Source organism: Ostrinia furnacalis, unplaced genomic scaffold (genome assembly GCF_004193835.3).
Source record: "Ostrinia furnacalis isolate ACB-3 unplaced genomic scaffold, ASM419383v2 OfSCF0635, whole genome shotgun sequence".
Classification (NCBI taxonomy): Eukaryota; Metazoa; Arthropoda; class Insecta; order Lepidoptera; family Crambidae; genus Ostrinia; species Ostrinia furnacalis.
In genome coordinates, this window is record NW_021130874.1 from 1,183,948 (window position 1) to 1,208,757 (window position 24,810).

General features: G+C 40.1%; 1 protein-coding gene and 1 long non-coding RNA gene across 3 annotated transcripts in view; one reads left to right on the top strand and one right to left on the bottom strand.

Moving 5' to 3' along the window:
* LOC114366425 (zinc finger protein 613-like) overlaps positions 1 to 24,810 on the bottom strand; it is a 33,580-nt gene that overhangs the window by 3,847 nt on the left and 4,923 nt on the right. The window contains exons 3-12 of the mRNA XM_028323295.1: positions 23,658 to 24,587; positions 22,936 to 23,063; positions 22,339 to 22,413; positions 20,193 to 20,325; positions 18,142 to 18,260; positions 16,774 to 16,837; positions 16,545 to 16,567; positions 15,425 to 15,512; positions 14,073 to 14,195; positions 10,825 to 10,935 (exon numbers count right to left, since the gene is read on the bottom strand). Of these exons, the coding sequence (XP_028179096.1) occupies positions 10,825 to 10,935; positions 14,073 to 14,195; positions 15,425 to 15,512; positions 16,545 to 16,567; positions 16,774 to 16,837; positions 18,142 to 18,260; positions 20,193 to 20,325; positions 22,339 to 22,413; positions 22,936 to 23,063; positions 23,658 to 24,587 (1,794 nt within the window). The remainder of the gene's footprint in view (positions 1 to 10,824; positions 10,936 to 14,072; positions 14,196 to 15,424; positions 15,513 to 16,544; positions 16,568 to 16,773; positions 16,838 to 18,141; positions 18,261 to 20,192; positions 20,326 to 22,338; positions 22,414 to 22,935; positions 23,064 to 23,657; positions 24,588 to 24,810) is intronic.
* Positions 11,893 to 13,206, top strand: LOC114366428 (uncharacterized). Of its 2 annotated transcripts, XR_003657020.1 has the most exons (3): positions 11,893 to 11,937; positions 12,245 to 12,399; positions 12,858 to 13,206. It is a non-coding gene; the product is annotated as an uncharacterized LOC114366428 (long non-coding RNA). The 2 variants fall into 2 exon arrangements; XR_003657019.1 differs by lacking the exon at positions 11,893 to 11,937 and having other exon boundaries at positions 12,180 to 12,399.

The following is a 24,810-nucleotide window of genomic DNA, read 5'->3' on the forward strand; positions in this document are numbered from 1 at the left end:
ATCGGCGTGCGACATTAGTGAACCCTTCCGATAGTCCAAATCGAAGTCAAAATCCTGCAGGTACACCCACCACCGAGCCACCCGCGGGAGCAAATCCTTTTTCCGCTTGGTAAGTTTTAATGCGTTACAATCGGTGACTACGGTGAAGTGCACACCCACAAGATAATGCCTGAAGTGTTGTAAGGCTTTGACCACCGCAAGAGTCTCCAGCTCATACGAGTGGTACTTACTTTCAGCTCCCTGCGCTAGCTTACTATAGTAAGCAACCACTCGCTTGTGACCACCCTCGTGCACCTGCAGAAGAACGGCCCCGTAGCCGATGGAACTTGCATCGGTATGCACCTCAATCGGTAACGAAGGGTCGTAAATCGCAAGTACGGGCTCACTAGTCAGACACTCGATGATCTCTTTGCGGGCAGCCTGCTGCTCAGGGCCCCAATTGAATGCTACGTCCTTACGCGTCAGAGCCGCTATACAAGCCGTCTTTTGAGCGAAACCGGGTATATACCTCCTAAAATAGCTGGCTAAGCCCATAAACTGACGGACTTGTTTCACGTTTTTCGGCTCGTCGGCTTCCGTCAAAGCCCTAACTTTGTCAACGCTCGGCCGCACCTGACCTTCACTGATACTACGGCCTAAATACTTCGTTCGTTGAGCCGCTGTCAATTAATATACTCAATCGTGGGTGAGAGGAAGGAGCATTTCTTAAGGTTGATAGAAAAACCCGCATCAGTCAAAGTTTTAAGTACTTTGCGCAAAATAACTAACCCCTGATCTACTGTCTGACTTAGGATCAGAACATCATCAATGTAGACGAGGATTTCACCAGATTCTATATGTTCCCGGAGCGTTTTGGCGATAATTCGCTGATAGACGACCGGGGCATTTGCGAGACCATACGGCATTTTCAAATATTCGTAATGCCCTTCGGGCGTTACGAAGCCAGTTAAAGGAACGGNGTCAGACACTCGATGATCTCTTTGCGGGCAGCCTGCTGCTCAGGGCCCCAATTGAATGCTACGTCCTTACGCGTCAGAGCCGCTATACAAGCCGTCTTTTGAGCGAAACCGGGTATATACCTCCTAAAATAGCTGGCTAAGCCCATAAACTGACGGACTTGTTTCACGTTTTTCGGCTCGTCGGCTTCCGTTAAAGCCCTAACTTTGTCAACGCTCGGCCGCACCTGACCTTCACTGATACTACGGCCTAAATACTCAATCGTGGGTGAGAGGAAGGAGCATTTCTTAAGGTTGATAGAAAAACCCGCATCAGTCAAAGTTTTAAGTACTTTGCGCAAAATAACTAACCCCTGATCTACTGTCTGACTTAGGATCAGAACATCATCAATGTAGACGAGGATTTCACCAGATTCTATATGTTCCCGGAGCGTTTTGGCGATAATTCGCTGATAGACGACCGGGGCATTTGCGAGACCATACGGCATTTTCAAATATTCGTAATGCCCCTCGGGCGTTACGAAGCCAGTTAGAGGAACGGACTCCTCATCCATAGGAATCTGATGAAACCCCGTCGCCATGTCTAAGCTCGTAAAATATTTGTTTCGTCCTAGCCGGTCTATATGGTCATCGATTCTCGGCAATGGAAAACGGTCCTTCACGGTCACGTCATTCAACTTCCGAAAATCGACGCACATTCGATCGGAGCCGTCCTTCTTTTTGACAAGAAGAATCGGGCTGGCATAATCAGATTCCGACTCCTGAATGATCCCTTTTGCCGATAAGTCCTTGACAATCTCCCGAACACGAAGTGTTTCCGCGTGGGAAAGGCGATACGGCCTATAGTTAACTGGGGTGTCACTCTTCAGTCTGATGGCCATGCTACCAGTGTTCACGGTAGAAGTAGCTGTACCGGATATTAAAAATTGAGAAAACTCATCTATTATTGCCAACAACTGTTGCAATTCATTTTCAACAAGAGGTGTGTTCACAGGAACAGAAACATCAGACTGAATAGTCATTACCCTATCTGGCTCGATAGTTTCTCTCGTAAGGAGTTGGCGGTCGCGCGTGCGAATATAACGAACGCCCTCTCTATTGAGCACGTCTGTACCAACTATAACCGGCGTGTTCATGTACTCAGACGCAACTACGAACATGTCAACTTCAAGAGTTATACCGTCAAATTCGATTGGCAAAGTCACGTAAGAGGTACTTTCGATTTCTTGACTACCAAGTCCCTTTAATATTCGAAATGCCGGCTTAAGCGCGCAACTAAAATGTCTCAATAAATTTGACGATATAAGCGATATCGTTGAGCCGCTGTCAATTAATACATCAACCGGCACGCCCTGAATCACTGCAACAACAACGTCATTGTTGCGGGTAGTCTCGTTTTCGCGGCAAAAGTTGACGTTATTTTTATTACGAGACTCAGACTTTTGTTTGGCAAAACAATTTTCGATTTTATGACCCGTCTTTTTGCAGAACGAACACGTATCGGGCTTTGTTGGCACAAAAACAGGTTTTGGACTCGCATTACTGTTACTAGCTGAGGAGGAGCGTTCCTCCTGGTCGGTCTTAGATCTCTTATTGCAATTAGCCTGTCTGTGTCCCAACCGGCCACACGAGAAACACTTGCCTTCATCGAACCGTCTTTTTCTCGGAGGTAAATTAGCGACGTTTTTGTTATTCCCCGCAAACGTATTTTGGGACACGACACGAGCAGAGTTAGCCTTAGATGCACTAGGCTTCACGTATGTTGAGAAAAATTCAACAAGGTCGTTAGGCGACAGTTTGGCGTTTGTAGCGGAAGCCTTTATTTGAGGGTCGGTGATTCCGCGTATCACGATTGCCGATATCAATTCGTCACTAAGACCCCGAACTATGCGTAAACGAAGGAGTGAGCGACGGGCGTAATCAGCATAGGTAGTGTAGTTATCCGAGTTTGTACTCATTACCTCAAACAAAATGTTAGCAATGTCCGGAGTTTTCGGACACAAAGGTTTAAATTCCTTTTTAAAGCTGGTCCAACTACGCTCCGTCGTCACCCACTCGTTTAGCCACGTCTTTGCCTCTCCTTTTAAACAGTTTCCTATACGTGAGAGACATTCGTAATCGCTCCAATTATTGAGAGACTTTGCTCGATCTACCTCCTCACACCAATCGTCAATATTGTGGAAACTAGGATCGAAATTGGAAATGTAAAAATGTTGGCTAGACCTTACCGTACCGATAGAACGAATAGCATCCACGATGCGGTCCGTCACCGCAGACGGTGCATTCACCTCACTAACACGATCCGATTCCGCGGCCGGCACTGGACACGCATGCTGCGGGACGCTCGGCGGTTCCGGCGGGAACGGCGGCGTCATAGAACGTTCCGCGGGGCGCGCGCACGACGCGGGCCTATAGGGCGAAGGAGACGTTGCGCACCTATTTCGTTCACATGACCTATTTCGCGGCGATACATTACGTTGCACAGGTGACGACGTATTTTGCGCGGCTACCTGACTTTCCAACGTTCTAAGGCGAGTTAACATCACATCCATGTCACGTTTTAATCTATCGTCCGGAGCACGATCGCGGTATTTACTACGTCGGCGCTCTCGGCTGCTATAACGACTTCTACGACGCTCACGTTCACGATCACGATCATCACGGTCACCCATTTTTCTCTTTTTACGCTTCGCGCCGGTAGACACCAAATCAGAATAGCCAGTAAGATAGAATCACGTTGATCCTATCCCACTTCTGATGTAGCGAATCCCGAGGGAAAGTACTTTTTTAAAAAGACAAAAATGACTTCGCACTGATTTTAATAAGAAAACAAAAATTACAATCAAAAATAATTAACACACAAAATACAAAATCCGAGAGCTCCGATCGCAGCGACGGCTGAAGGCAAAGTGAGCCCGAGTCTCACTGCGCGCTGGCTTATATAGGGACGGTCGCCAAAAATCTTCACATCTCCTACAATATTATTTACATCCATAACACGAATGTAAACTAAAAAAGTTAACACATACCAGGATATGTTTAAAAAAATCAAAAGTCACGGTGTTCGGGTAGCCCTAGAGATGCTCTACCTCTGTGCTTCGGCTTGACACTACTTTTTGGGACACCCTGTATAAACCATGGTAATGAAATGATTGTCAATTCACAAATTGTGTGAGAGATATACAAAGTTAACCTTTTTCGCATACAGCCGTAGGTAATGTAGGTATAATATAATTATCATCACAAAAAGACGTCGCTTCAAACAAACTAATTTCATAAAACCTCTAGAACAAAGTGACAATGTATAAAATTCAAGAAGCGGAGTAGAAAGGAAGCTACTCAAGTTACTTAAAAACTAGGGAATGAAGCAATTTTAGAATTAAAATTGAAAACGTTCATGAATGTTACCTTTATGCAACAGAATAATATGTTATTGATTTCGGTTTGATAAAATTTTATTAGTACATTTCTGCTTTGTGCTTAAACGGAGTATGTAGCGAAGAGATCTTGATATCGAATCAGCAATGGTTGATGTTATCAAAAGGCCCTCATATTATGAGAATGGGCATGAAGAAGATTTGTGCGTACATTGCGGCTGGTTTTACCGCATCATTTAGTTGTAGGTAACAAAATAGCAATAAACAGCAAGTTCTAAGCCTAGGCGCAGACCATCGATTTTTCGTCGGTCGATAGTTTAGTCGGGCAGTTGATCAGTATGGGCATGTATGGAAGTGCGCACATTACGCCGATTTGATTTGGCCGATTCTTCATACAAATTAAAATCGGGCACAACTAATGGCCAACTAAAAAACGGTGTTCTGCGCCTAGTCTTAAGATTACTGTATCTTCTTTTGTTATCTATTGTATTCAAACTTGCATGCTTCTTGATGTAGCAAAACATGTGGACTTATTTTATAGCTGTAACAACTGTATACCATGTTTTATGCAAATAAACAATTATTCTATTCTATTCTATTCTATTCTATCTGTATAATCGTTTTTACTCATTCTGTTATCTTTGAACTTTTTATTAATTAGGAACGCATTGTGAAAAGTAATAAAGTTGAAGATCGTGCCTATTTTTAACTTTGTGCTCTACTGGGAGATGGTTTGTTGCTTTGTATAGAATACAACAGAACGTCATAAAAGTCATTTATGGACTAAACCCGTACCAACAAACGATGCTTGCTGAAGTGAAGCAGCAAATTGAAAGCACAGCAACGCACTCGTGCGTCCACCAGCACTGTGAGACCTCATAGTAATGTTTGTGAATACGGGCGTAAGTGTGTTACACCGAACCAAAATATACTTTGCATTATAAATGCCAAAAGGGCAATCAACGTTGTAATTAATCACAGATGGAACGTAACTAGATGTAATTAAGGTCCAAATTGGCGGCTATTCGGTTTCCTCGCACTCTCATACTCAGATGCTAGTCACGTCCGTTAGTATTCACTCCCTAGAGTGGTTTTACGGTCGTATAAAAGGGATACGAAAGGTCACGCCCTGTACTAGGGTTTGATTTCAGCTTTGATTTCATCGCTGAATTATCCTTAATGTTGTCAGAGTAATTGTTAACGGCTTGCCTGAGGTTTATTGCTATGTTCTTTTGTTTTTGTGCAAAAGTTCTTCTTCTTTGGTTTATGGCGATGAACTTGCGTTTTTTCGCCACTGAGGGCACACTGTTCTGCCAATGTCACATGTAGTTAGGACCTAACTGTGACCTAACTTAGCTAACGTCATCTTGTCTTTAAAAAGATCCATGATTTTTGGGGGACATTATCTAAATAACCGTTTGAGGTATATTTATATTTGAAGCTAACGTTTATCTTGCACATGAGCCAAATTTGACATGTTAAAGTAAAATAGTTTTTGAGTGATGAGGGGTCAAAAGTGGCTCCAAGTGGTTCGTCTAAATATACACACGGTGTAACTTCGCTCGCTGGAACTTCGCTTAACATGCTTAGAATGTTTGCTCAGTGTGATCTTTCGAAAACTATACAAGATATAGAAAAACTTGACTATGTCAACTGTAGCTTTAATCAGCTTTTTTTGGTTCATAGTGGTCATATCTCTAGGTCGCATAGTTTGTAAGAATTAAGCGAAAAACCGAATAAAGGCACTTTCGAACCCCGNGACTTTCTTTTATATATATAGATTAAAAGCTAGTAATTTTTGTTTTGTTTTGTTGTAACAAGTTAGAAGTCGCTGGAATTCAGATATATTTCAACTGAACGCTATTTTAGAACTGTAAACATAGTTAATAAAGTTTATTCTATGTGTGACAGTTACTTTTTAACACGCTTTTTCTTTATTACCAGTCTATATCCGATTATCCGAATCGACCCCGGTCCCAATTAATTCGGATAAATCGGCGTTCTACTGTATAGCGACTTTTAACGCAAATTTTACCGCGATACCGAATTGCATATTAAATGACTTCTAATAGTTTGATTTTGCCCTGTTCAATATCGCCGTCTATATCCTACTGGCACCCTGGGCATTTAAAATCGCAAAAATAAAACTTTTCTGAACTAACTAATGTATTCACAGGTTAACTTTTTTACCTGCACGTGACTAGAGTGCCCAATAGAAAGAGGTGCCTGATTTAATCCCCAGCGGACTATCAATTGGCGTGTTGTTTGTCTCTACCATCCTAACTCTAAAACGGATGAACCAATTTTCATCATCATCATCATCTCAGCCACAGGACGTCCACTGCTGAACATAGGCCTCCCCCAATGCTTTCTATGTTGCCCAATTTTTATTAACGAGTAGGTATTCTTTTATCTTCCAGACCAGAGCGCCCTCGGACCACGTCATGTGCATCATCAGTGTCTGTGGTCAGCGACCACGACCCGCAGGACCCCGCCATACCCAGCGCTGTGGACCCTTTCAGTGAGTATACCAAATACTAAAGAGGACAAGAGGGACCCAGTAAAAAAATTTGTCAGGGCTGATTGCACTCTCCTTAGTCAGACTGACCCTCTTCTCCGGTTAGACCCCTTTCCTCCGTGGGTCAGACTGCCCCCGTCCACTAGGTCAGACTGTCCCCTTCCACTAGGCCAGACTGCCCCCGTCCACTAGGTCAGACTGTCCCCTTCCACTAGGCGAGACTGTCCCCCTCCACTAGGTCATACTTTCGCTCTCCATTAGGCGATACTGTCCCCCTTTACTAGGACAGATTGTCCTCCCCCTCTCCAGGCCAAATTGTCCCCTCTCACTCAAAAGCAGAAAGGACCAGAGCGCCCTCGGACCACGTCATGTGCGTCGTCCGTGTCTGTGGTCAGTGACCACGACCCGCAGGACCCCGCCATACCCAGCGCTGTGGACCCGTTCAGTGAGTATATCAAATACTGAACGGACCTTCCCTACGTGTAGCTTGACAGCCACTAAAAACCCAACCAGTGAAGGCCAATTTTGTCACAGGGAAATGTTAAAATGTGAAATACTGAAGGGACGGCAGGGGAGGGCATTTTCCCTCCCCCCATAATTAATTGGCCCCTCCTGGCTCAGTCCCCTCAAACTCAAAAGGAGGGCAGCTTCCCTCTTCCCTTATTTGGGTGCCTCTAGGCTCAGAACAATTGGGTTAGACTGTCCTCCCGGCTTAAAAGCCGAAAAGCTAATTCAATTTTTTTCAAATTCATAATCTTTATTGCATTCTATGTTGTACATAAGGTCTTAAACAATATACACTCGGCATCAAATAAATCGCACCACCCGCGACAAGCACTTATCAAACGTATGTATTCCCACTTTCCACCAACATTGGTACCATTTGAAAGCCTAGTTCTAAACTTCATTTCATTAAAGGAAAGGTTTTTACTCCAAAAATGTGTCTTTAGAAGGATCCAGAGTCACTTCTTAAAAAAATAGGTAGTTACGTTGGACAAACTTTTATGGCTATAAAACTGTTAAGTTGGGATTAATAGGATTAATCCATCTGTTAAAAAGGACACGTAAGATCATTATTTGGTTTTAACCACAAACATTGGTCTACATGAGCCCGTAGGTGAGCCCCAAGTGAGGCCTTTTTTCAGGTCACATTTATGGTACCTGTTAAGTGTTTATAAAAAAAATAAATGTGTTTTTCCTAAAGTTTATTTATTGGGCTTTCAAATAATACCAATAATGTTGGGGCACCATGATTGTGTCAGAAGAAAATCTTTAAAGTTCGCGTCGCGGAAGGTGCGATTTATTTGATGTTGAGTATATTATTATTGTATAGTCTCAAACATAGACCCGGTTTGGCAACATTGTGTTTTACAAACATTTATTTATTAATTCGGCATGCATATTAGTGTTAGTAATTTCAGAAATATTGAAAAATCTTAATTTTAACTGGAAGTAGGTATTTGATGTCATAATTTAATTTAATAAAGCTAGATACTTTCTAGAGCGGAACTACGTCATGTGCGTCGTCAGTGTCTGTGGCTGTGGTCAGCGACCCTTTCAGTGAGTATAACTGTCCTAGGAGACGGGGAGGGAGGCTCAAACCATGCGGGTCTGACTACCCCCCTGAGTCAGATTACCCCCTCCCCCGTGGATCAGACTACCAGGTTCAGAAACTAGGACTTTGTTACCGCGATCTCATAATAACCTTAACTTCGAACTCCTATGTTCTTCTGATTAATTTCGTTGCGGGTCCAATGACAGTTTAACTTTCCCCCGGGGCAAACTTAACCTTCACTGATTGGGTTGTTGGCGGTCAAGCTGTAGATCCTGGCTACACAGGAGTTGCAGCGGTGGGAACGAGAGGTGGGAATACCGTTTACCGCGATCTCATGCGACCACACAGAAAGAGACAACGTGGTACTTATTACAACAAACAACAAAAAACATACAAAATCACACGTGCGCCTGTCTCTGTCGCGCTCGCACACTCACTGCGGCCGCCCGTCGCACAGTCGCGACAGCAATATAATTACGCGCGAGCGATAAGGATGGGTAGCTTAGGGTCATTGGACGAAATTCTACGTGCTCACAGACCGGACTTCGATCGTGAGCCGCAATAGCCAGTCGTGATCTGAGAGCCTCCGCGAACGTACGTGTAGGTACACTCACCTGTGTTGTGATCTAAGAACGTTTGTAAACGTACTTGTGCACACCCGGACGGTTCAGTTTTGTGCTTACTACTTTGGAATTTTATTTTTTTTGTCTCCATTACAAAGTTCACATCAACGACCTACATCTTCTACATAATTAGTAGGTATGTACTTATGATATAGTGAGAAGTTGGTAAAAATTACTAGGAAATCATCAAAAATGTGTTAAAATAATTTTAAACGTTGGAACGTTTATGTGATTTGTGCATACAAAATGTTGTCATTAAAGCTCGATATTTATGATGATGATGACTATCCTAACTGAATTAAGTTACGTTATTTTACAGTGAAAATTTTTCAGTTTTTTCCTGTGGCAACACTACCGCTAACAGCTGATTTGAACTTGTCCCAATTTATTTACTGATTTTTATTTAATTTAATATCATAAAAGGTCTCTAAACTCATCACTGTTACTGTTTTATGTAATTATAAGTGAAATAACGTTTAAATCTGTGTATTGCATTGTGTTTATGGTGCAAATTGNCCTGTCTGTGTCCCAACCGGCCACACAAGAAACACTTGCCTTCATCGAACCGTCTTTTTCTCGGAGGTAAATTAGCGACGTTTTTGTTATTCCCGGCGAACGTATTTTGGGACACGACACGAGCAGAGTTAGCCTTAGGCGTACTAGGCTTCACGTATGTTGAGAAAAATTCAACAAAATCTATTTTAACGGTAAATAATATTTACCCTCCCGACGTTTCGGCTCGGTTGCACGAGTCATGGTCGCGGGCAGACTGAAGAGTCGGCGGCGTCGTCTGTCGTTATTTACCATTAAAATAGATATTGTTGCAATAATCCCGTGAAGTNAAGCAAAAAAGTTAGTTGCCGAAATCAATGACTTATTTTTATGCCATACACAAATGGGATAGTTACCATGACTATGAAATTTAGAATTACGGTTATTATTACGATAAAGCAGGTACATTTTTCATGTTAATTTTAATCCCTTAGCAAATTAAATAAAAATGTATTTATGTACAATTTAATGCTGTTGAAACATTGTTAAACAAATAAAATAAAATAAAATAAAATGTGATTCGTAATTGACTCGATCATAGCAGAAACTAAACGCTATCTAATTATCTACCTGTGATTATTCGCAGTCTTTAGTATTCCGAAGTAAATAAGTANTCTCCTACAATATTTTATTTTTCAGTAAAATTACACTGCCTTAACATATTATTCTGTAATGGTACATGAGTTTGTTTCTAAGATACTCCATCTAGGTGTACTTAGATGGGATGAAAATGGTTTGATTTTACTGCTCAAGTAAATAATGCGATTTAAATTCTTTGTTGTTATTCGACAAATTAACACGTTCGAAAAATAAATAAACAAGCCATTGAGAAAGATACAGAAAGATAGGGGAGGAAGGGAGAGGGAGAGAACGAGAGAGGGAGGGGAGAGAACGGGACTATTCCCACCTCTCATTGCCCACCGCTGCAACTCCTGTTTATAGTCTGGTCTGTGAGCGCGTAGAATTTTGTCCAATGACCCCAAGCTACCCATCCTTATCACTCGCGCGTAATTATGCTGCTGTCGCGCTCGCACACTCACTGCGGGAGCCCGTCGTACAGTCCCGACAGCAATATAATTACGCGCGAGCGATAAGGATGGGTAGCTTGGGGTCATTGGACAAAATTCTACGCGCTCAAAGACCGGACTTTAGCAGGATCTACAGCTTGACTGCCAATAAAAACCCAACCAGTGAGGAGAGAGAGAAAGGGAGAGAGGGAGCTCATTTACAAATGTTCACTCACCACCATGTGCCTCTTCAGTCCGCCCTTAGAATGGAAAGTGCGCCCGCACACGTCGCACGAGTATAGCGTCTCGCGAGTGTGCATGTTAAGGTGCATCGCCACTGTGCTTCGCTGTAGACAAAATACATGTTAATTGATAATAGTTTTACAAATAATAGCCGTTCAAGAGCAATTTCAGTAAAAGGGTTGAAACTCACGGGGGCGCCATTACGCGTCTGTATAAATAGTATGAGCAGTGCAATGCGCCGCGGACACGTGGGCAGGCAAGTTTTAGCGTACGCTCTAAGTGGCTAGCGAGTATAAACCTAAATCTTCATTTGCCTTTGGTAAATTAATGAGAGTTGCGCTCCTGCAGTGGATACGAAATATTCTGGATTGTGATACTTATGCTGTCCTTGTCTTTGCTATTGGACCCTTGTTTTGAAGTTTTAAAAAGTACGTCAATGGACAAGTTTCGTGATGTTGAAATCATTAGATTTCACTGAATGGGATTGAAATATAGACCAAAACTAAAAAGCCGGTGAGGTTATTTTTGAAATCCATCAAGAAATGGCTGAGAAATTAATTATTTTAATTGCCTCCATATTTTCGCGCGAAACTTAAAAATAGGCGGTGACGTAATGTCAGGCCACCTGCCCCCCTAGACAAAACGCACTTTTTGATCGAATCGAAAATCGAATCCGTCAAATTCCATACAAAAAAGGGGCTTTTCGACCACTTTTCGACTGGTTTGCGATTATAATGGCACTTTGTCTAGACCCACTGTTCAAGTTTCAATCACAATGCTTACCACCCCTAACCATAAAGTTAAATTCCTTCGGAATAGAGCAACAAAGAATGAGCGAGCGAGATGTCACTATCTGCAACCCTGTGTGATAAAAAGAGATGTGTGATGCTATCATCGTCACGTCAATAGAACCATTTTTGCAAAAGATTTGACAGGCAGTGACACATAGAGGCACAAAGCAGAATTTCAAATCACAGTTTTTTCTAAAAATTTCGTAAAACCTGTATAGTTTTGGAATTTTTTTATTGTAATACAATGGTGACCTGTTCCGTCCTTGATTGTGATGTACACCAGAGAAATAATCCCGCAAAATATTCATTTCACAGGTAAATTTATTGAAATCGACACCTCCAAACTTTAGCTTTATTTTTGTGAATGCGCTTAGAATTTTAAGCACTAAGTGTGATAATTATGTTCTTTAAACATTAATTTAAGTTGTAAGCAAAGATTTCATGCACATAATCCAGAATTTATGAATATTTTGTGTAAAGAAATAATTTTCGTTTTACACTAGGGCTGTGTACCACAATCGATAAATATATTTTGTGCACTGTCTATCACCGTCACCTGGGAATGTAATAATATGAGTTTCTGACTATTATAATAGGTACTAATTAGTAAAGTATCTTTCAGATTTCCGACTAACGAAGATGTAAGAAAAACATGGCTCAAATTAATTAACTAAATATGCCACTTTATGTAGCAAACATTTTGATAGTAAATGTTTTCGAAAAATTGGAGCCAGAATCACGTTGAAAAAATGTGCAATCCCTACAGAGTTTGTTCCGGTAAGTTTAATTAAAATAATACTATTTCTGGCAATAAATATTTTCATTTTCATTTTCTTCTGATGATGTTTCGTTGGTTAGTAATGTCAATTTATTACCTTGATCTGGTTGTTTTCATTGTTTTGATAAAAAATGTTTAACTATAAGTTATAATTAAACTATGATTTCTATGAAATAGTCAAACACGGGTCTTAACGCGACGTTTATTAATGAGTTACATTATGTACTCACGGCTTGACGTTTCGGCTGCGATGCTGCAGCCGTGGTCACAAGTAGACTGGCGGTTCGCGGCGTCGTCCGTTCGGGTGGGCATGAAGATTTTCAACTACCCTCATAATAATATAAAATCTTATATGATTTCTATAGTCAATTCTTTCTTTATTTTTCACAGGTGAAAGTAAAGCCTACACGCACAGTTATATGATTTCTATAGTCAATTCTTTCTTTATTTTTCACAGATGAAAGTAAAGCCTACACGCACAATGTCGTCGTACGTGAACAGAGATATTTTACCAGAGGGATCTACATTATCGTCTAGATCTCCGCCGCCGACACCACAGCTTCAGAATTATCATTTTTATTTATTGACTTACTCTTACTAATTAGAAATCAGAAAGTTTGTATGGATGTCTTGATGTTTGTTGCTCTTTCAATTAAATCAGTTAAATCATTTTAATCTTCTGAGTTTTATTTTTATTTTCCACTCTCCCATATACGGATTGTATATGGACATTCTATCCTATTTTAGTTCCATTAATATTACTACTGTTAGGTGTTAATTAATATAAATCGATATCGATATTCATGTGAAAAGTAACGACATACATCACTAGCATGCACACATATTTATATTTACACACACAAATGACATCTCATTTTTGGTTTCGTTTGACAGCTCGTGATTGTTGCTCTATTCCGAAGGAATATTAACTTTATGCCCCTAACGCATTGTCGAGAATGAAACTATAATGTCAGTCTTCTTTTTCTTTTTAAATATGGTCAGGTCTTGGATAATTATGTCAAAAAAGGTTACACAATTTTACTACGAAAGAATCTTGAGTGACTCTGGCTGAAAAATTAAAAACTACTAGATTTAAAAAAAAATATCTGTCAACAGCACTAGCCCAGGGGTGATTTACTGTTTGTCAGGCCTGTTCATCTCCGCGAGTTCACATCGAAAACAAAACACGCACGATGGCCACCTACAGGATACTATTCGACAAGGCCTCACATACGAGCGAACATGACTCACGCACGCGTATTCTTGTGTATGATGGAAGAAAATAAAGAAAATGGTGTACTAAATACTGTGCAGTATTTAACTGCCTAAATAATAATAAAAACACAGAATGTAATTTTTTAAGTTGCCTCAAGACACTGAGAGGGAAATAAGTAGTTAATATTATTCATGATAATTCATGCTAAATCATGTATTTCCTCCGCCATTTCCCGCAGTTTGGCACCTCACGTCACATCATTTTACCGAAGTCAGCCCTATAGCTTCGGCGCAGTGCCGATCACTGACGTTTGTCAACAAAATGGTGCTTGACTCTTGAGACAGGCTAAATTACACCATATTATTATTGTAAATGACATTGAGCATACATTTTTTTAAATACCTTCGCGAAGTAAAACTTCTGTACGTAGTACTTATTATTATTCTGTGGTCTCACCGAGAGCGAGGCGCCACAAATCTCGCAGATCTGTCGGTCGGAGGGCGGGTAGAAGGACGTTCGCGGGTGCTCCTCGCGGTGGTGCCGCAGGCACGCGTCCTGCGTCTCGAAGTGTTTGCCGCACTGCAATCAAATGAATACACTGGTCATCACAAAAATCGGCCCACCTACGTTTTACAGGAAAACTCGTTTCTACTGACACAATCATGCTCATGGTGCCCAACATAATGATTGTTCAACGGCCAAGTCACACAACATTAACTATAATAATAAATAAATCGCAGTAAGGAACCATAGACTTGGCACGACTTTGTCTAGATTTCATTACTTTTTAGAGATAAACAAGCAGCTCCATCGAGACTTGGCTAGTTTTTTACAGAATGTTTTTGGTGGGATAAATGTGACTTGAAAAAAGACCTCACTTTGGGCCTCCTCTGGGATCAATTAGACCAACTTTTATGGTTATAAAACCAAATAATGATCTAACGTGTCCTCTTTAACAGATGGATAGCGATTAATCCTAACTTAACAGTTTTATAGCCATAAAAGTTTCATAAAAGTTGGCTCCTATTTTTTTAAGAAGTGACTCTGGATTCTTCTACAGACACATTTTTGGGGTAAAAACCTTTCCTATTGAAATGAAGTTTAGGAGTAGGTTTTGAAATGGTGCCAATATTGGTGGAAAGTGGGGATGCATACGTTTGAAAGTGCTTGTCGCGGGAGGTGCGATTCATTTGATGTCAAGTGTAGTTTAATAAATGAATATCCTTGAAAGAAAAACGTATAAACATAAAGATAGCAGGAAGGCGCTGGATGCAGGTCGCTACCAACCGTGCGATGTGGAAATCATTGGGGGACGCCTATTCAGCAGTGGACGTCCTGTGGCTGAAATTATGATGATGGTGTTGATCCAGGAAAACGTATGTGAGCAGGCCTCACATCCCACTCAGTGGATCAACGATCTAATGAGGTCGGGTGCTGGACCAACGACCTCACAAAGGCGCTGGATGTAAGCCACTACCAACCGGGCAATATGGAAATCCTTGGAAGAGGCCTTTCTCTTCGAAGGATTACCAAAATGACCGGTCCTGCGCTGTCTGCATCCCGGGATTTTCACCAGATGGTCAGTTCACCTAGTAGGAGGCCTGCCAACACTACATCTTCTGGCCCGTATTCGCCACTCGAGAACTTTTCTGTCGCAATGGCCATACGAGAATCAGAAATAAGGATATCCGCAGGAAGACCATAGTAACCGATATAATCCGCAGAATTGCCAAAATTAAGTGGCAGTAGGGGCCTTAACTCGTAAAATAAAGAGGTATTAAGGTAACCATTTAATTTGATAATCTAACCTGATAACAGTCCGTAGGCTTCTTGAAAATTCTTCTCCCTTTCCTTGTATTGAGTTTGATTCGAGGTAGTGGTTGGTCTTCAGATTGTCTGTAAAATAGTTATATTTATTTTTAAAATGCAAAAAAAAATAATAATAATAAATAATAAATAAATCTTTGGACAATTTCACACAGCGCTAGCTAGCCCCAAAGTAAGCAACTTAATGCTTGTGTTATGGGTGCTAGCTTAACGGATATACTACTTATAGCCTGACCAGGAACATAAAAACCCTGGCATAGAGGCGCGACAATTGCATTTGATAGTGCAACACTGAGTACAGTCGTACCTGTGTTAAATTAATTGGCTAACTTTATGTATCAGGATTCAGGATTACGGGCTAATTTGATATTTTCATAAATTAATGAAAAAATATTATTATAGGTAACCTGGTTTAAATAAATTAAATGAAACCATCAATCGAGCTAGTAGGATTTATTTTATTAATAAATGAATAATCAAATTCAGAACTTGAATATTCAACTGCAATGTCTGCTCATGAACGCATCAAACTCGGTAGTTGTTTCCCAATTCCATAAAATTCAACACTTAGAAAGTGACAAAATTTTTTAAAATAGGTAGTTAACTACAATTGAAACAAACCATAGCTAATTTTCATAGTGGACTGTACTATACGATAAACATGTCAGTCAATTTGACAACCTTTGTCCGAAACATTATTCAATGAAAATATTGTTCGAACCCTTAGTATTTCTCTTCGACAAATACTTTAACACATTGTGAACCACTTTTCTTTCACGACTATAAAAAGATTTTAGCAATTTAATTCACAAAATCAATTGCGCACATTTAAAATAAAGTTTGTTTACACTTTGACAGCAATAGACTGACATATCAATGAAGTTTTCAGTTACTGTTGCCATTAAAAGAAATTAGTACCATTAGTTTTCCGCAACATGGCGAGGGTTTTTATGTTCCTGGTCGGGCTATATATACTTTTTTTTCTTTTTTTTTTTTTTTTTTTTTTTAGACGCTAACTAAATAGTTTCATGACGACTAAAAAGCTAATAGTCTCTAAAATTATTGGTTTCAATAACGTAGAATTTTACTTATCAATATTACCTTTTTCGTAGTTCATTCGCTATCTGTAACAAAAACATAAATGTCTTTAAAAACCGAGAAGTAAAAAACATCTCTTGCTTTCACACTATAGTGTGCGAGTGAGGTGGAACCATACATTGTACAAATCTCATTCTCTTTTATAAATTAATGTCTTTTAAAAAACATAAGTGCCACTTGTGGTCTATACTGAAAAAAAGAATGTTTTGAAGATTACAAATAGCACACATACCTTGGCTTTCGACATTTTTCCGATGACTTTTCTTAGAGCACACGACTCGTCGCGTATTTCATCCCTGAATAAAAAAACAACCATATTGACTAGCTGCTTAGACAACTGCGTACAGTAGAGGAGTCCAGCTATACCTCAGATCTTTGGATTTATTTTGAGCTAATTATATAAGTAAGTTTTATTAATGAACTAGCTGACCCGACGAACTTTGTTCCGCCTTAATGGCAATAAATAAGCAGACTTTTTTTTTATTTTGAACGGGATAAAAAGTATCCTATGTCCTTCTCCTGGCTCTAAACTACCTCCCTGACAATTTTCAGCTAAATCGGTTCAGCCGTTCTTGAGTTATAAGCGAAGTAACTAACACGACTTTCTTTTATATATATATATAGATAGATCTCGTTAGGTAATGCGTTTTGTTGAAGACATATTGAAAACTGCACATAAACCTTGATATTAAGTGATAAAGTTCAAAATTACGGCGGATTAGCAAGCTGAAGTGGCAATGGGCAGGGCACATAGTACGCAGAACTGACGGCCGATGGGGCAGCAAGGTTCTGGAATGGAGGCCGCGTACCGAAAAACGCAGCGTAGGACGTCCACCTACAAGGTGGACCGACGAAATCGTAAAGGTAGCAGGGAAGCGCTGGATGCAGGCCGCTACCAATCGATCAACGTGGAAAGCATTAGGGGAGGCCTATGTTCAGCAGTGGACGTCCTATGGCTGAAATGATGAAAGTTCAAAATCCAATGATAAATTCGACACTTTATAGCAGAACTTTATCACTGAACATCAAGGTTTAGTGGTTAATGTGCTGTTCTGATTAGTTCTGCAACAAAAACTTTATGGTATCAAAATTGGTTGAGAAAACTTTAACACGTTTTTGTTTTATGATAGGTTTCTTCTTCTTTTTTGATGATGTTGGCAATACACGTCGAGGTCGACTTGATTTGTGCCATTTTCAAGTATTTATGTGATACGAGTTACAAAATGAGATCAAGTAATGATATAATGAAGGATGAGATGATACCCCTTCCCACCCTTTGAGTCTCAGTAAAGTGGTGGTGCTTTACTGAGACCTCCTATGGACAACTTGAGAGAACCCGAAGAATCACGATGCACTGTTTTGCTTCACTTGCCCACACCCATGCACGTTCACGAACACTCAATGGTTAATAATCCACCATTATTACACATTAATAGTCGCCTAAACACGATTGTGAGGAAATAAAACAAAACCGCTAACATGACGCTTCAGATTCCCGCCAAGAAGTCCTTATGATAGGTTTATACGTTGTTATAAATGGTAAGGTGCTGTAAAATAACCTAACCTAATTAAATACATTTCCGCTATTATAACTACTTACTCCATCCCCTCAGTGTGCATAGCGGAGTGGAACAGATGTTCGGTGTAAGCCGCGCGCGTTTCGAAGCGAATATCGCACTTTTTGCAGTACGTCTGCTTTTCGTCTTCGCCGCCGCCTTCCTGTAGGGTAAATACAACTACATATTTATTTCTACAGATCTCACAGACAGACAATTTTAAAATAATTATTTACTGTCGCGTCGTTTCGTATCATGTGGTGTGTTGTGTCATAAACTAGTGTCACGGTAATACTATCATACAGTATTGTAACTCCATATAAACGAACGAAACTCGAGCTTTCCTTCGAAATTCAAATCTCGGTATGCGCTCGACATGCAAAAGTCGGGGGTGTCGCGAATGTGCCACAGTAATAGACCGACGATGTGTTGTTTTTTAAACAGTAAGCGCTCTTTTTTTTATAAAAATAATTACAAGTAGGTACCTAGTTATTTATACAGGGTGTTAAGTAAATGGGTTTATAAGCCGACACTAGCCCATGTTAATGTGTATGGTGAAGTCAGTGATATCATCATTTAATTATTTTTTATTTATAAAATCAGATTTGTATGAAAATTAAAATTATTAAAGTGATGATATTAATTTTGTGACTTCACCATACCATTTATATGCACATGTTAACACGAGCTAGTGTCGGCTTTATAACCCATTTACCTAACATCCTGTATAATAATCAAGCATTTTGTACGCCTCAGTTGAGACGCATATATTTACGGTCGTAAATTTAAAAAAAATGGTGGCCACGTTTGTCTCCAAAACCGGCCATGTTGCGACTATTCCTCTTGGGGGACAAAGAACGGTTAATGCAGATTAGTATGCTAGCATTTGTTTGCCACAGGTCGTTTCTGAACTCCGTAAAGAGAACTGCAACCGCCGCATCATCCTCCATCACGACAATGCGAGTTCTCACACCGCGCACTGAACAAAAGAGTTTTTAGAGCAAGAAAACATAGAATTATTAGTCCATCCGCCGTACAGCCCTGACCTAAGCCCTAATGATTTCTATACTTTCCCTAAAATAAAGAATAAATTGCGTGGTCAGAGATTTTCATCACCTGAAGAAGCTGTGGAAGCCTACAAAACGGCCATTTTGGAGACCCAAACTTCCGAATGCAATGGTTGCTTCAATGATTGGTTTCGTGTATGGAAAAATGTGTCAAATTTCGCGGAGAATACTTTAAAAAGCAATAAATACATTTTTAAATAGTAATGTTGTTTCACTTCCTTGATTCCCGAAATTTTCAGTGCCGCCCTCGTATCTCTAACTGCCGGAACACAACAATGCTTTTAACATTGTTGTTATGGCGACAGACTTAGGTAAGATGGTGGTAGCTAGCCAGGCGGACTTAGAACAAGCCCTACCACCAACCAAACCGAACAGAAAAATCTGCCCCCACTGGGAATCGAACCCGGGACCTCTGCGTCTGAAGCAGGTGGTCTTACCACTAGACCACAGAGGCGGTTTCGTGTCGTGCACTAGTGATGAGTCGTTTCGTGTATTAGTTTTGTGTTGTGTCGTGCACTAGTTTCGTGTCGTGTCACGTGTGTGTCGTTGTAGAGGCTTCTTCTTCTTTTTTTTTAAATATTATTAGCAATTTGTATTGCCCAAATTACTAATAGTCCCATTAGCCCCTCGTGTTAAGCTAAATAAGCTTGTGTTACGAGTGGGCTCACCACAATAGTCGAGCGGCGGTGGGATTCGAACCCGCGTTCCTCGGATCTCGAGTCGGCCACTCCGACCCCTTCTTCACCGTTAGGCTATCGTGGCTATTGTTGATGCCGATGAACTTGTGCTTATACGCCACTGTTCCGCCAATGTCACGTGCGCAGCTTTTACATAGTGTTAGTTTTAAAGGCTATCGAGGTTCTTCTACTGACCGGCTCACTGTCGAAGTGCTTCTTCTTCTTGTGCTGGTGCAGGCCGGCCGGGCTGACGAACGACGCGCCGCATAGCGTGCACTAGTGTCGTGTCGTGTAGTGTCGTGTCGTGTAGTGTCGTGTCGTGTAGTGTCGTGTCGTATCACATATACTCACAGGCTCGCTGTCGAAGTGCTTCTTCTTCTTGTGCTGGTGCAGGCCGGCCGGGCTGACGAACGACGCGCCGCATAGCGTGCACACGTGCTCGCTACGATGTGTGCGCATATGCGTGTAGTATGTTGACCTATGCCTAGAGGGAGGGGGCATACAATGATTTGTTTAAAAATTCAAAAAAATTCAAATTCAAATTATTTTATTTGCAATAAATAGGGTTTACAAAAAGGTGTTTCAAAGAGATAAATGTTGTTTTCACCTATTTAACTATGATAACACAGCATGCAAATTTGTCTTAAAACGAATTTTTATAAATTACAATAAGTTTTCAATTAGATAATACAATATTAGGGGAGAGGGGGGCATAGTGGAAGGAGTGGGCAAAGCGAAAAATTTGATTTTACCAATACTCTTTCACCCAACGGCACTCGTGCTTCACGTAAGCCAAGCACAGGGCCGACCAAGGTCATTGACCAAAATCAGTCCGGCTAGCGCCACCGAGCAGGCTACATGACTGCGCGATGTAGATCGAATGAGTTTCTTACGAAATTTAAGGATTTTGGAGACTGGATATTATTGTGAAAAGTGAGTAATGATGGTATTTTTATTATTTAAATCTAATATCCGTATATCGTAGATACCTTTGACATTTTGTAGAATAAACAAATCTTAATACTTTCTTAGTTATCAATTGAAAACTGTAATTATTATCAAAAAGGCAAAGTGGAAAAAATTACAAGGGGGCAAAGTGGAATGATTCCCACATAGAAATATTTAATTTGTTTTTTCAGATGGTTCATAATTATTACAAAAATAAAACGAACCAAGGCTCATGGACAGAAGATCAAATGAGAAGAGCGATGGAGGAAGCGAGTCTTACTACGATTAGTTCGGCATCAAAAAATATGGTATCCTAATTGAAACTCTTCATTGTCATTTGAAATCTTGTGATGCATCGAAGAAGATTGATAAGTTTCGTCCAGTATTTTTCAAAAAAACTGGAGCAAAAAATATATGATCTTGCAATAGTAAGGGACAAGGTTTTTTATGGCCTAAAACAGTTCCCAATTACTAAATAAGTAGTTTATGTTATTTCATTTAATTGACCTCATTAGCAAAATGCTCAAATACAGTAGATAAACGCTTAATAAGTGCCTTTTTCACTTTGCCCAAAGTGCAATTCCACTTTACCCTTGTGATAAGGGCAAAGCGGAAAATTATAGACTATAAGAAAACTTATTTTATGCCAAAATAGTTAATAATTCGTAAATTTTTTTTAGAGTTATCTATAATACAATACTTGTAGTATCATTTCGATTAAAACTAGTCTTCGTAACTTATCTGGTTCTTTTTATTTTTTCGATTGAAGTTAAGTACTCCACTATGCCCCCCCTTCCCCTATTAATTTAACGATTACCACTCATATATAATTGTATTCCATATTAATTATTTATCATGTCAATTTAAAATTTATTATCCTTACATAACAGTATTTTCATAGAACAAATAATGTCAAATTATATATTTATAACTAACTATAGATCGTTTCATCCACGAAGACACGCCCCACAATTTTCCACTAATGTTTGAGTGTAATCGGTACACGCTAAATCATCCATGAGTACACACGCACACTACAATAATGCCGCTCGGATTGCTCGAAGCAAACTCCCCACACCCCGCGCTCCTTCAGGTTCAGAATGTCCAATTCCCAAAATGTCCAACGGTTTCAAAATGTCCAATTCCCGGAATGTTCAATTCCCGAAATGTCCAATTCCTCAAATGTCCAATTCCCGAAACGTCCAATCTACTATTATGATGGATTTGTTGAATCATAAATATACTAATTACTAATTTTTAAGAAAGGCTATGAAGACTTATTTAACAAACCCATCATAATAGTAGATTGGACATTTTGGGAATTGGACGTTTCGGAAACTGGACATTTCAGGAATTGGACAATTTTGAGGATTGGACATTTTGGGAATTGGACATTCTGAACCTGAAGGCACGCGCTTCCGTTGACCAAAAATTGTTTAGCTTTACAAAAGATAACACACGAACTAAGTTACGAGTGAAAAAAAAACAGTCGAATTGCCGGAAAAAAAACAACTTTACTGTAAAATTATTAGTTCTACAGAATAGTTACCTGAACTCTTCGTTGCACTGTTCACATTTCTTCACGACACCGTTGTGCAGTTCTTCGTGAAGCAATGCCGTTAGTCTGTAAATAATACAATAATATTTTGTCAACGATGTATGTAATTAATTACCAGCATTTAAATAAGTACACTATACTTTCAGCTTAATCGAACCGAGATTTATATTATATTGAAAAGTTTCAGAGGAATATCAACATAGACCGCGCAGCGAAACTTGAGAGGTCGTCGGTCCACCTTCTGGGGACGTCCTACGCTGCGCTTTCCGGTACGCGGCCTCCACTCCAGAACCTTGCTGCCCCATCGGCCGTCAGTTCTACGTACTATGTGCCCTGCCCATTGCCACTTCAGCTTGCTAATCCGTCGGGCTATGAAAGCGACTTTAGTTCGTGTATGGATCTCGTCATTTCTGATTCGATGTCGTAAAGAAGTTTCTTCTTCTTCTTCTTTTATTTTGGCGACGGCTTGGTTTTGAGAACCATGATTTCGCCAATGTCACGTAAACAGCTTTGACAAAGTTACAGGGTTTTAAGAGAAAAAAAAATTTACAATATTTAATTTTTTAAAGAAGTTTCAAATAAACTCACTCGATAGGGCAGATGAGGTTGCACCGCAGACACTCGTACTTGGTATAATGAGCGCGCATATGCTTGCGCAAGCGACAGTCGATCTTGAACCGCATGCGGCAGAAGCGACACTCGAAGTTGCCGATCGCCTGTGAAAATATATTTAGAGCTAAGTACACTTCGTCGAGATGAGGCAAGGATATTTATTTTGGATCCTGTGGTTCCTTCTACAAATTTTTTAACTTGTTATGAAACCGTCCTATACAGCTATAGATCGTATCGCGCCCCACCTTTCTTCCGCTAATGTTTGAGTGTTAGCGGTACACGCTAAATCATCCATGAGTGCACACGCACACTACAATAATGATGCTCGGATTGCTCGGAGCAAACTCCCTGCACTCCGCGCTTCCCTCGACCAAAAATTAAACGATCGACGAAGAAACGATCTATATGTATGGCATTCAACCGGCTAATTTATGTCGTATGATATTGGCAAAGATCAACTTTTAACGTGCGTCTAAAAGCACGGAAATTACCTATCTATTGAAGACCGCATGATAAATTGTTTAACTTTAGTGGTCGCCATACTACTGCCTGATAGTATTTCAACTAAACACTGCATTGACGGTTGATTGCACAGCAATTTAGTCCTTACTTTAGGTAATACAATAGACTGACAACATGAAAAAATCACACTGAGCTACTCTACAAAGACTATAAAACTTGTGAATATAATAACTTACCGCATCATGCAAACGCCTGTGCCTCTTCAATATCTCCTCCTTCGAGAAACCCTTGAAACAGTCCGCACATTTGAACGGAGCTGCAATATATTTCGGATCAACTGCCTTTGCTCGGAACTGCTCTAAAGCCTCTTGCTCCGTCAAACTATACTTCTTCCAATTACCTGATTCCAACACCTTATTCTTAGCATTCCATTTGGTCTTCTTTGGACCTTTTGTACCTTTAACTTTTTCCTTTGACTCTTTCTTAGGCGGAATTTCTTTCTTCTCATCCACAAATATTGTAGTTGAGCTGCTCGGTTTGCTGCCATCTTCGAACGTTATATCCAGCTCTGTGTCACTATGCATCGGCTTCTCTTCAACGTATATTGCAGGTTCGTTATCTATCAGTGTGATATCACCAAAGTCTGACACAGAACTCTCTCGGCTCTTAACTTTACATTCCGTTGTAAAATCTTCCTCCAAATCGCTTTCGTAAAACGATTTCTTCTTACGTTTAGCTTCCCTATCTCTTAATGGCTTTTCTCTATCTTTGTCTATTAAACTTTTTCGGCTTTTCGATTTAGTTTTATGGCTTTTAACTTTTTCTTCTTCTTTGTCACTATCACCATCAAAGAAAGTACTTTTACTCTCTTCTTTATGATCTTTTATATGTTCTTCATCGTTTTCAAAGTCCGGTGTTAAGCTTTTTTTCCGCTTCACTTTACGCTTCTTAACTTCTACTATCTCGTCTCTATAACTTCTGTCGCTATCAGAGACTGTGTTGTCTTCTTTTTGTGATATGTCATCGTCTTCATCCTTAATCTCATCTATTTCTTGCTTCTCTATGGTTGAAACGGTTTTCACTCGTTTTGAGACAGTAAGAACATCGTAAGGAGACAGTAGTTTGATAGACAATCTGTCTACATTGTCTACTGCTTTGTATGTAATCTGTAAAAGGATCCAGTGTGAGAATAGGTGTAATTTATCAAGTTATAATTTCGAACACTAAACTAAGGCAGTGATTGAGGTATGGGAGCAGATTATGGAAGGGGTGACATATTGACATAATTATAACGTGACAGAGGATAAAAATCTGAAGATTTGAATATTGAGTTAAGCGCAAGAATTATAGGAGATCATGTAAATAATTTCAAAATTAAATGACGGGTAG